The 13095-nt window shown below is 38.0% G+C and overlaps 1 protein-coding gene across 1 annotated transcript; it reads left to right on the top strand.

The window, feature by feature from the left end:
• Window positions 1-936: 936 nt before the first annotated feature.
• Window positions 937-12304, top strand: ATP6V1E1 (ATPase H+ transporting V1 subunit E1). The gene is made up of 9 exons (XM_058190098.1): window positions 937-1127; window positions 5233-5298; window positions 6033-6142; window positions 6984-7050; window positions 8272-8361; window positions 8829-8897; window positions 9833-9927; window positions 11091-11178; window positions 11665-12304. The coding sequence occupies exons 1-9, from the start codon at window positions 1095-1097 to the stop codon at window positions 11725-11727; spliced, it is 681 nt and encodes a 226-aa protein (XP_058046081.1). The 5' UTR covers window positions 937-1094; the 3' UTR covers window positions 11728-12304.
• Window positions 12305-13095: the final 791 nt, after the last annotated feature.

Genomic DNA, 13095 nt, shown 5'->3' with positions numbered 1-13095 from the left:
GTTTTTTTCTACTTTCCTCCTACAACAAATCTACATATCTCACAAGGGGCTAATTTTAATGGATTTTAGATTTTGAAAAGTTTTTAGAAGAATCCATTCCTCAAGCAATTAACAGAGCCTTTACAATTTCCCTATTTATTTCCCCCCCTTAATTATGAAACTTGGGGGCATCTTGGAAAGTTGGTAATTAGCAACAGTTTTGCCAATCAACTTGCACTACTGTAGCCCGATTCAATCTTAAAAAAAATAAAGGTGGGGGAGCGAGGAACTTTTGGACAGCCTTTCATCGCTTTCCTTAATCGAGACAGGTTATCCGACATGAGCTGGAAAGGATCTGTATACTGCACGAATCAAAAAGAGGGCTGTGAAAATATCTACAGACCTTTCACATCCTGGACATAAATTGTTTCAACTTCTACCCTCAAAAAGACTCTATAAGACACTGCACACCAAAACAACTAGACACAAGGACAGTTTTTCCCTGAATGCCATCACTCTGCTTAACAACTAATTCCCACAACACTGTCAAATAATTTACTAAGATTGTATTACTATTATTCTCTTCCTTACTAGTATCTATCTATCTATTACTATAACCATGTCGCTTGTATCTTTCAATTTATATTTTTTTTATTTGTTTCCTAGTACGACTTGGTAGCTTATTAGTAACCTTGACTATCACTAAGTGTTGTATCTTTTTATTCTCGATGAATGTATTTTATTCTCCTTGCGTACACTGAGAGCATATGGACCAAAGACAAATTTCTTGTGTGCCCAATCACACTTGGCCAATAAAGAATTCTATCCTATCCTAAGGCGCGCTCTTCCTTATGACAATTCCGATGTCCCTGAGTGAAAGATGCCCCTTCCGCGTTGATGACGTCACTGAGCTCGTCCCATTGGTGTAACGCGAGCAAATGAGGGGGCGGGGCCGGGAGGACGTAGAATGTCAGCTGCCTCAACGCCCGAGAGTGACCTAAACCGGATCTGATTGGGGCCTTCAATCCCTTCAGCCTGCGGGAGTGCCGGTTCGAGCGGACGCTTCTCCTTCTCTTCCCCCCCGCGAGCCTTCGCTTCTCTAGCCCGCGTTCAACATGGCGCTGAGCGATGCCGATGTTCAGAAGCAGGTACGGCGGAGGGTGGGGGTGGGTCCCGGGGGACGGGGGGAGCCACCTGCGGTTCTCAAGATAAAGCGGGACCGCAGCGCGGGCGGTGGTCGTAACCGGTCAATGGGCTTGTAAAGCAGCCCATCCGGCTGGGCTCGGCTGACGGGACGCCGGAGAGGTCCTGCAGCCTGGATCGCAGGCAAGGAGGAGCGGAGAGTCAGCCGAGGAGGGTGCCCGTTAGCCAAGCGCAGTTGCTGCACAGGGATCCCCCTCGGGAAGGGGCATCGTTTGGGAGCCCGGCTCTATCCCAGATCCGTCTATGATTTGAGGAGAGAAAGAGAAAATCTTCCGCTGCGAAATGTCTGTGGAGATTCTCGGTCACCCAGGTCAGGAGTCTGCAAACTTGGCTCTTTTAAGACTTGTGGACTTCAACTCCCAGAGTTCCTCAGCCATCTTTGCTGGCTGAGGAACTCTGGGAGTTGAAGTCCACAAGACTTAAAAGAGCCAAGTTTGCAGACCCCTGACCGAGGTCATGTTTGTCCCTAAGGTGCTTTTCCAAAGGCAATTGGACCTCCTTGGGTTTTCCTTGAAAGCTAAGAATCGATGACCTTCACAATGATAACGAGCAAGAGGACAGCAAAGAATATAAACCCATCTATATTCCCCACCATTCAGTCAGAACTAAGGAGCTTCTTGGATGAGAAGCCAAATGTTTTCCAAGAAAAAAAAAAAGCCCAGAAAGTCCAGTTGCTTTTTGAAAAACACTTTTTGAGACTTTCCCGTTGTAAGCTCTGCATAAGGACAAAGATGTATTATATTTGACTCCATTTGGAAATGAGCAAAGTTAGTTTTAAGTCTCATTTGGGTTTCATCCTTTGGGATTGGCTTCTGAATAAAAAAAATGCAGCATTTAATGCATTATATGTGCCATGTAATTTTGGTTATATTTTCACAGGAGCACAACACGTGATTCAGAAGTGATTTAAGAGTTTGTTCCCAAATTCTGTGCACAAAATTGAGAGATTTCCTTTTTAACGTTTTGGGACTCTTAAAGTAAAAAAAATTTTTTACAGCATTGTCACAAAATTTATTTTCTTGAAACAGATACCTGTTGATGAGAATAGACTGAGAAGAAAATAGTACAACACTAGACTTTTCTGTGCCTATCAATTAACCGGCAATATCATGCCGGTTAATTCTGCAAATTGATATAGTTGAGCAATGGCTTCTCTAATTGAATCCAAATAACCTTGTTAATTCTGCTAAGTTTTTGACCCACATGGAAAGTGACTGCATTTTATTGTCATGATTGTGAGTTATAGAAGTTTGATGCTAATGGATACTGTCCAACATCTGACCTTGAATTTATGTCCTTGGAGAGTGAAGGATTGTTTTAGAAGAAGACATCCCAAGAATGTCTTTTGGGCAAGGCTGGGAGAATAGATAGAATGTCAACAACTATTTGAATTCAATCCTAATTACTTTTTTAAAAAATTATCTGGTGTTCTATTCAGAATTGTCAATATGGAGTTCTGTATGCTATGAAGGTTAGAATGAAATTTTGAGATGAGGGGAGATGGAAATAGAGATATTCCTTCTGAGTGGCTTAGATTATATATAAATCTGGAAAGATATAAGAAATATATAAGGTAAAGATTGCTTCTGTTAGGGATTATACTTTCATTAGAAGGGACACACTAGAATTCCAGTAGCGATTTATTTCACAATAAAGAACCCCCGTAAGGAAAACAAATGAGGGTTGATTGATATTAGATACGTTTGTTGTGGAATCTTGATAAGCACAGGGAGAACTGTAAAGGGTTAATTATCTTGCAGTTAACTTGGACCTAAACTGTGCAATATTTTGTACACCCAAATGGACACCTTGAACTGGGCTTGGAAAGCAACTGGCAACCAATACAGTTGTTTATACATAAAGATGATAGACACTTCCACCTGATCGGCATGGGTTTTAGGGCAATTTTGGACCATCAATAACCCATTCTTGAGATTAAGAAGTTTCAGCATCAACTATATATATTTGTAAACCATCCAGAGGCATGCAAGTATGATGGGTGGTATAGAAATTTGATAAATATTCCTGTAATGTTATATATGGGTTTGATGCTCATTTGTAAGATGTTTCAATAACAGTGACTTTATATGGAGCATAATTATATTACTTCTGAATATAATATTTGATTAATATATAAAACTAGAAGTGACTGGAGTAAATCTTGTCCTAACAATTTACCAGGAGAGAGCTAAACTGCAAAAGAGCAATGAAGGATCCTCATAGCATGGAAAGGAAGAATTGAAAAAGCTAATAATGATTAATGTTCACATTCATGAGAAAACAGGAAGTTCTGTCTCCACTGAAGGGTTGAGAGAAGAACAATCTTGTGAAATTCTGGCATTCTGTTTTTAATTGGTCCCACTGAAGCATTGTTTGATACCAGTATTTATCATTACTAATGCAAATGTTGATAAAAATTTAATACTGTAACTGCATATGTGTGTTACTTCATGGCATATAGAAAACAAAAAGGTACTGCAGGAAGGAAAACATAGTTTAACATGTGAATATGTGTAGGTGCAACTGTCCCTTCATAGGAATGAACTTGAAAATTCAGGCCATAACATAACTGCTAATTATTAAAACATACTGAAAAAAAATAATGGTTTTTGCTTAATTAAGAATGTTGAGGACATCTGCAAGAATATCACTTTTAAATTCATACTGGCAGGCTATTTTTTAAAAAAGTTGTAATTTCCCTGCAATATGGTGGAATTTTACATGATACAATACTGCATGTGTGATTTGGTTGTCCTTTAAAGCTTATCTTGTTGACTGTAAATAATGTCCTTTAGAGTAAAACCAGCCTGAGCTGGGTTTGAGTTGGAATAGTTCACCGACTGTTGCAATGAGCCGGCTGATACTGGTAAAGCAATGTTCCCTTGCAGTCCATGAACTGGCCGTACTTGGTTTGCATAAATGTCTTCCTCCTTAGAACTGTTGATGTCTCTTTACTCTCACTGAGTTTTTTAACCTGCACATGGAAGATTCTAAACAGATCAGGCTATTTATCCATCAAATAATTAAATCCTTTGAAAGCAAAATGGAAATATTTTGTACCCCTAAATTCCTCAGGGAATTTAAGTATACCTGAGTAGTAATCATTATTTGCTTGTAATATTTACAACAGGGTAGATATTGTCTGTTCCAAAAACATAAATGCCTGCCTATGATGTACCAACCCACACCGTCTTTATGTGTTTAGTAAATGCCACCTAGAATCGTGTACCAGGCCACAGTATGTAATTTTTGTTTCCCACTTTTATTTATTTATTAATTATTTTTACAAGGATCTCAACATATCCAACACAACTTCCTCCTCCTATTGTCCACACAACCTCTTTGTGAGGTGAGTCAGGCTGAGAGGGTTACTGGTCTAAGGTCATCCAGCTGGCTTTCATGGCTAAGATGGGACCTGAATTCATGGTCTCCTGCTTTCCAGCTTGGTGCCTTAACCACTAGACCAAAATGGCTCTCTTTAATTGTGAGTCGCATTCATCTTTAGGGCCCTGTTGCTGGCAAGTGGAAGTAGGCTGGTAACTACAGCAAGTATTTCCTGCTTAAGAACTTCTCATCAGTGGTGGGTTGCTACTGTTTCACCCCGGATCGGGTGAAGTGGTAGCGGCGGCAGGAGGCTCCGCCCAGTACGCAGAAGCATCGGGCGCGAGCACCCATGAGCAAACCAGTAGCAATGGGTTTTGAAACCCGCCCCTGCTTCTCATCTCTGGAAACTGATGAATCTGTTGTTGAAAGGTTATGTTACAGGATGAATTTGGTTTCCCCTGTTCTTTTCCTATAAAATATTAAATTAACTGCCAGCTGAAATAATAACCCTATCTCTAAAACTGTAAAGCAATAGTTTCAGTTCTTGAGCTTCTGTGAACAATAAATACCTATAACTACAAGGTATCCAGTTAATAACAAATTGGGATTGGAAAGTCTTTTTATTATTTTTAAAAAAATACACCGCTTGTGAACTGGGAAATTCTGTAATGTTCAGCAACAAAATACATCTGCTAATTTCCATGAAAAATACCATTTTTCTTACAGATTAAACACATGATGGCTTTCATTGAGCAGGAAGCCAATGAAAAGGCAGAAGAAATAGATGCTAAGGTAAATGAAAAGCATTCCAATGTTTCCTGTGTGAAAAATCCCATAGAGGGCCTGTGTGGTTTCTTCAAATACCTAAAATTTGATTGTGCCCTGCCAAGTTATAACTTTAAAAAAAATCATTTTATTTAGCTAATATGTACTTAAAGCAATTATATTGTATTTCAACATAAGTGAAGGATATTTGTTTTAAAAACTCATTCTGTTCTGTCCCATGTATTAACCTCGCCAAGTATTTATTCCAAACTAATATGCATGAAATTGCAATTTAATTGATTACTTTGTCTTTTTGGAAGGCAGAACTTATTCTATATCAGGGGTCTCCAACCTTGGCAACTTTAAGCCTGGAGGACTTCAACTCCCAGAATACCCCAGCCAGCTTCCTGGGAGTTGAAGTCCACCAGGCTTAAAGTTGCCAAGGTTGGGGATCCCTGTTCTATATCACTAATGGTAACAATTTGAAGCCAGCATTTTAAAAAAGCATTAAAATGTGACTTTATATTAGCTAAGCAAACTTGCTGGTGTGAACTTCTAAATCTACCTTAGGATATATAACTATTGTAAAATTATTCCTATTGGGGTTTAGTTTGTTGGAACTGATTTTGATTGCTAGCACACTGTATATTGTTAATGAATATTAATTACTATTCCATTCTTTCAGAATTCTAGTCAATGCTTTAGGTTCTTCATATGACTAAATCTGTGGGGTTTGCTTGAACCTGTCTGCTTCCTTGTAGGCTGAAGAAGAATTCAACATTGAGAAAGGTCGACTTGTTCAGACACAAAGGTTGAAGATCATGGAGTACTATGAAAAGAAAGAAAAACAAATAGAACAGCAAAAGAAAATGTATGTAATGGAAGATGTCAAAGCTGATTTTAGACTGGAAAAAAATAAAAAGAACTAGCCTTGAGTTTAAACTGATTAGTGAAAGCATGCAAAAATTTGTTTATTGCTGCCCATTTCCAATGTTTACTGGTTTATATGATTTTTTTTCTTTTGCTTAAGACATTTTTTTAAAAAATGGTGACTGTGTGGTGCAGGGGTGTCAAACTCACGTCATGGCAGCATCATGTGACGTATTGGGATTTTTTCCCCCTTCACTAAACCGAGCTTGACCAGTGTGTGATGCATCAGACGTGCGGGGCGGGAGTTTGACAGCCTTGATGTAGCCAATGATGTAGAAAATAACTTGAGGTAAATGCTTTCAAAAGACTATTTGTATATCACTTGTATAAACAGAATGTTGTTGTTTACACTTTATGGCTTGATAAGTTGATAAGTTACAGACAATAAAAGTTGATAAGTTCCCACAATAAAAAAAATGAGATTTTTTTTTTCACCGCAGAAACAGTAATATTTCAGGGTACAATTTAGGTTTGCAAGGTTTCTTCATCAGCAGTACGCACTGTTGATTAAACCAGAATGTAGAATGATCATTTGGGGGATTGAGTGGGAACTGAGAGTTTTTAAAAATAGAATAAAGAAGGAAGGCTGGCAGCAAGGTTTTAGGAAAGGCTACTTCCGGTCACCACATAGTACTCACACGAGGCCTACTAAACAGGCTTTGCTGCTTGAGCATTTTGGGAGTTAGCCTGGCACGTGCTTGTGAGAATCCATACTTCGTGTCTGGTGCTTCATTCTCTGAGCCCTCTTGTACTCGGTTTCATTTTTTCCATCTGTCTTATAGTCAGATGTCCAACCTGATGAATCAGGCAAGACTGAAGGTTCTCAAAGCAAGAGACGATCTTATTGCAGTAAGTCTGGCCGTCTCTTTATAAGAATTTTTTTCATTGTTTGCTTGAAAAATACACTGTAATATTTACTTTTCTTTTTTCTTCTATCTTTCAAGAAAATATTTGTAATATATGTATTATTGTGGAGGGCAGATGTGCCAGAAATATAGAATAGTGAAATTATCTCTGCATCATTCCTTTGTTGAAGAAGGGCAATAGTTAATATCTTTTTCAGCCTATTATTAGCCAGATAGTGACAAATGTTTCCACTGAATAAATATTAGATGTTGCACAAAGGGAAAATTAAGGTTTGGGAATATTAACTCTTTGTACAGGGTATGTTCTAGTTCTCACTGAGGTTACCTACATTGTACCACTTCAGGCTAGATTTTTATATGCCTGATTGCTTTACTCTCAAAACAATTCTTTGCCTATAGAAAATATTGCTTAACACCTATATTTACTCAAGTGAAGACATAGCATTGTAATTGTAATTACCAGCACTCTTGAGTGCAACCCAATTAATTGTATGGGGACATATTAAGATGTGCAAGTTGAAGGAAAAAGATTAAGACTGCAAAATAATCCCAAATTATGCTCTACTAGAGGCATTGTCATATAGTAATAGTCACAAGCCATTGACGTAAGCAGTACTTAGGCTTTCACTTTTTAAGCTAACCCTAACCATATGTTACAAACCACCACTTAGAGAAGTAGCTATGTGCAAAAATACAACATCTGATATTTAAATAATGGCATCCATTTAATTTAAGGCATAAAGGATAAGTAAATTCGGTCTGCTGGATAACATACAGTAAATTCAAGAGACATCACGAATATGCTAATAGTAATACTAATAATCCTAATTGGAGCCAGAATTGCTGTTGCTCAGCAAAGCAATTATTAGACAAAACTTCATGTGGCCACACTGCTTTGCAACGGCAGTTCTGGTAATCCCATTTGTGATCATTAGGTGAGGACTGCACCACAAAGTCATGTCACCAGAGAATGTTGTGACTGGTTGTAAAGCTGATCTGTCCAATATGCAGTCATGTGACTAAGTAACAGTTGACCTATGGTCATGAGGTTCGTGCTTCTTCCAACCTCGGTTCTATTAGTATCATGGTTCCCCGAGAGATGTTACATTCATAAGTATCAATTGCAATGAAATTTCTCACTTAAGGCCAGAGAGAAAATAAATTTTTTCTCACTTGATTTTTCCCCCCCCTTCCCATAATATAGGACTTGCTGAGCGAAGCCAAGCAGAGACTGGCTAAAGTAGTGAAGGATACAGGCAGGTACCAAACCCTGCTGGATGGCTTAGTACTACAGGTAATGGGATCCTAGACATATAGCAATAGCCTTTAGACTTATATACCGCTTCACAGCGCTTTACAGCCCTCTCTAAGTGGTTTACAGAGTTAGCACATTGCCTCCAATAATTGGGGTCCTCATTTTACCAACCTCAGAAGACTGGGTGGCTGAGTCAACCTTGAGCCACTAAGACTCAAACTGCCAAACTGCAGTCAGGCGGCAGTCAGCAGAAGTAGCCTGCAGTATTGCATTGTAACCACTGGGCCACCATGGCTCCTATGTCAATATCGCTAGATGAAACTTATACTGTTTCTGTGGAGTTCTCTAACTGGATGTTAGTTATATCTGCCTTTACTACAGTATTCTTTAATAGTTCGTATTTGTAAAATGGCAAGCTAAAATTTGTAGAACACCTTACTGTGTATGTATTTTAAACTACGTTGAGCTTTCCAATGAAGACATAAATTCTGTTCTCTTTTATAAAGGGATTATATCAATTACTTGAGCCTAGAATGACTATCCGTTGCAAGAAACAGGATCTTCCCTTAGTAAAGGTAAGGATTTTATGTATATTAGACAAAACGGAAATGAAATAGCATTTGACACCCACCTCCCAAAAAAATCCTTATATTACGAAAACCACAGAATCAGATATCCTATTATTTCTAAATTTTGTTAAAATAACTAAATGGCGATGGTCCTGTGGTGATGCCCAGGGCTTGATCAAAGCAGCAACACAGGTTGTATTGTTCCCATGTGAGGTGCTTGATGCTCACTGAGCTTGATTATTTTCTTGCAGATATTTCATTACCCAACTAGGTAACCTCATCAGTGCTAGCAAGGAATGGGGTTTGCTCTCACTTTATATTATATTGTATCCATCCTCCAAATGTTGCTTATTCTGCTAAATGAAAACACACCAATAGGCACACAGTTCTGGTTCTCTTGGTCTCTGTAGATGTAGTATGTGCTACATCTAGCTCCCATTGGGACCTCATCAACAATGTATGTTTTATCTGCAATGCGAACAGCATGTGTTAAAAACTGAATTGGATAACCTTACTCTGTTAGATCAGTTCTCTCTCCCCCTGGCAATGGCATTCAAAAATGTTTCTTCATCATCATATGCATGTGTTGTTTTACTGGAAATATTGACAAGTGATTCTAAGCCTGCAAGGAATGATACAAAGTAGGTGTTCGTTTGCTGACCTACAAATATTTATTATTCTTACATCCCAATCCTTTTGAGAGATCAATGAATAGTTGCTGTCGAACTTTGGAACTTCCATACCAAGAGACATCAAGCTAACTCTTCTGCCTGTTGACAGGAATAAAGTTAGCAGTTTCTAACTGTTGGAGCTGGGAGCATGTGGGGTGTATGTTGAATTGACAGTAGTAGAGCTTTAGATAAATCAAATCATTTGTATACTTTTAGGAACTGGAATATAATCAAATAATTTTTTGTATATATGTATGAATCCTGTTTCAGAATGCAGTCCAGAAGAGTATCCCAATGTACAAAACTGCCACCAAAAAAGATGTTGATGTTCAAGTTGATCAGGACAATTTTCTTCCAGAAGACATGTAAGAAAGAAGCACAGCTAGGAAAAATAACTTGCTGAAACTGTTTAATATAGTGGTGGTCATTGCTTTAAATAGGGCTTGCATAAAGTAAATGAACTTGGGATTTTTTCATATGAAATGTAGTTTTGTGGGAATTTGCACTGTCCTGTACTTATTTATTTTATTTATTTATTATTTAGATTTTTATACCGCCCTTCTCCCGAAGGACTCAGAGCGGTGTACAGCCATAATAAAAACAGTACAATATACAAATTAAGACAAAAGTTAAAATAACATATTCTATAAATGGCTGAAAATTTAAAACCGTCAAATTTGACCCATAAAATTCATAAAAATACCCCAATTACAATTATTAAAATTCAAAAAGTTTAAAAATTAAGCGTATATTGGGCAGACCCAGTGGCCTTGGTCTTTCAATTAGGTTAAATCAACCATGTAGGTAGAATTGTCTGTTCTGGTCTTCATAACTCCTACCCTCAAAACGACGCTATAGAGCACTGCACACAATTAGACACGAGAACAACTAGACACAAAAGTTTGTTCCCTAACGCCATCACTCTACTAAACAAATAATTCCCTCAACACTGTCAAACTATTCACTAAGTCTGCATTACTATTACTATTAATCTTCCAATCATTCCTATCACCCATCTCCTCCAACTTACGACTGTAACTTGTTGCTGTATCCTTACTATTTATATTGTTTCCTAGTATGATTTGATTGCTTATTGTACTCTATGACTATCATTAAGTGTTGTACCTTATGATTCTTGACAAATGTATCTTGTCTTTTTATGTACACTGAGAGCTTATGCACCAAAGACAAATTCCTTGTGTGTCCAATCACACTTGGCCAATAAAGAATTGTAATCTAATCTAATCTAATCTAATCTAAAAAATTGAAACAATGATATTTAGATATTTAGGGCATCCTATTTTGGATTACTGGTCTTACTTATATACCATTGTTTCTCTTTTATTTTGGTTTTAATTCTCTGCCTACGTCCCAGATTCACTACTGTGAGATGGGGAGCTTCATAAATTGCCTTCCTCCTCTCTCTCCCTCCCTCCCATCAGACTTCTAACTGTCATAATGAATGACAGAATAGTGGGAGTGATTTCATGTGCCAGCATGTTCATTAGCATGTATTTTTCTCTTCTAGAGCTGGAGGTGTTGAAATTTATAACAGTGACAATAAAATTAAGGTATCCAATACACTGGAAAGTCGCCTGGATCTCATTGCTCAGCAGGTAACCCTAGAGATTTTTCTCTTGTATGAATGAAATGTTTTCCATTTAATTGTGCAGTCAACTCATCCAATTCTTGGGTCAGTCATGGTTTTGCTATGGGACATCATGGCAACTTGAGTATTGGGGTCTACAAGTCCACTACTACCATCAAACAACCGAAACACCGAGAAAAGCTATCTGGGGGCTACTTAATTTAGAAACCCTCCTCAGTCATGGATTTCAACCTTTTCTCTTATGTAAGCTCTTGGTCCACTATATAGCCATTTCTGGAAAGACTGTGAGATGTGAGTCTTGGCTCGGCTGTGGTTTCTACCATAAGCATTCTTCAGTATTTAGAAGTAGAAGATCTTATTGCCATCTTTTTCTAAGGTGTATGCCTTTTAGCCTACTTTTGACTGAATGACTGTTAAGCATGTTCTAGAAATTTGCTGGATCATCAAGGAATACACAGAACTTTTCTTTTTCTTCTTTTTCCTCCCTCAACAGATGATGCCAGAGATCCGGACAGCACTTTTTGGTGCCAACAGTAACAGGAAGTTCATGGACTAAATTCCCTGGAACGCTGGTGGAATTCTCTTCCACCGTTGTGCTGAGGGGAAATGCTGGAGCATTTCCAATAAAACCATGTCCCTTCCCCTAAAATGTACTACATGCTCTCTATTGTGTTACCTGAATATGTTAAATTATTAACTTTTGCATACTTGCTGTGCTTAGTCTGAGAGAAAGGCAGGAAGAACTTTTTCCAGAGAGTAGTGGTACGGCATCCAAAAAATGAAGGCATTTGCACCCTTTGAGCCAGACCAATGGGAGAAATAATTTGGGAGCTCTGTTGTCATTCTCCAGTATTGTTCTTTCCCCTCAAAGCATACCACTAGTCTGTGCTCCTTATCTATTTTATTCCTTTCCAAAGCTTACACTTCATGTGCCGATGACTGCAAACCCCACAACATCCCCAATCTGGTGCTTCCCAGGCCGGGAAAAAAGCAAGTCATGTTAACTTGGTTTTAGTCCCAGAATTTTGTTCTGTATATGTGATTGAAACTATATATATATGTGTATGTGTGTGTGTGTGTATATATACGCACTCTCATTGTGCTGAAGTTTATTAAAAATGAAAAGCATGCAATCTTGTGTTTGATTTTTTGTTGTTGTTAGAGCAGAGGACAGAGGGTTACAACCACATGCAGTTTATGAAAAAAAATGCACGGCAACTTTAGTTTGTTAGATATGGGAAGAGATTGGGGCAACCTGATGTGGAGTTAGTTCCTCGTGGAATTAAAAGCTTCACATTGACATTAGGAAAAAGTGTATTTCTGAATGTAAATGTTGACTAATTTTCTGGGAATTTGAAGAATAATCATATTTTACAAACTTTAAGAAGCTCAAACTATATGCTAAAGTACTAGATCGTTTATATCCATCTCTCTCAACTGTTTTCTAAGTACAATGTAATCCTCTTAACTCAAATTAGGATGAGAGTGTTCTGCCAGAATCACTAAGACGACAAGACCAGGTTAAATATCTTGTGCAAACCAGGTCATAATGTAAGCTATAGGAATGGGTTTAAATTTATCAGTCTTAAATAAAGCCATAACAGGATTATCTCGGTGAATTGGGCAGGTTCGTCTGTCAATAGACTGGGGATATTTCTCAAAATTTGCTGTAATTTTTGAACAGATTGAAGCTATTGCTCTTCAGACAATAACCATCATTGTTTTTCAAATTACATCCACTGAAGCAAAATTGAACTGAAAGTAGGAGTAAGATCTTTACCCCCTGAGGAGGACTAGAAAAATGAATGCTTCCCAAAAGGAGAAGATGAATTCAATTAAAGATATGCAGTCACTCATAGATAACCAGGCAGCTGAAAATAAGCTGGTTTATTTTGAGATATTGGTACAGTGTTTCCAAGTTATT

This window comes from Ahaetulla prasina, chromosome 7 (genome assembly GCF_028640845.1).
Source record: "Ahaetulla prasina isolate Xishuangbanna chromosome 7, ASM2864084v1, whole genome shotgun sequence".
Classification (NCBI taxonomy): Eukaryota; Metazoa; Chordata; class Lepidosauria; order Squamata; family Colubridae; genus Ahaetulla; species Ahaetulla prasina.
Note: the sequence above shows the minus strand (reverse complement) of the source record. Positions and strands in the feature narration are given on the sequence as shown.

Coding starts and splice junctions, on each gene's coding strand:
- ATP6V1E1 (XM_058190098.1), top strand. CDS start 1,095: ATGGCGCTGAGCGATGCCGATGTTCAGAAGCAG. Junction 6,143..6,983: donor ATAGAACAGCAAAAGAAAAT/GTATGTAATGGA, acceptor TCTGTCTTATAG/TCAGATGTCCAACCTGATGA. Junction 8,898..9,832: donor AGGATCTTCCCTTAGTAAAG/GTAAGGATTTTA, acceptor ATCCTGTTTCAG/AATGCAGTCCAGAAGAGTAT.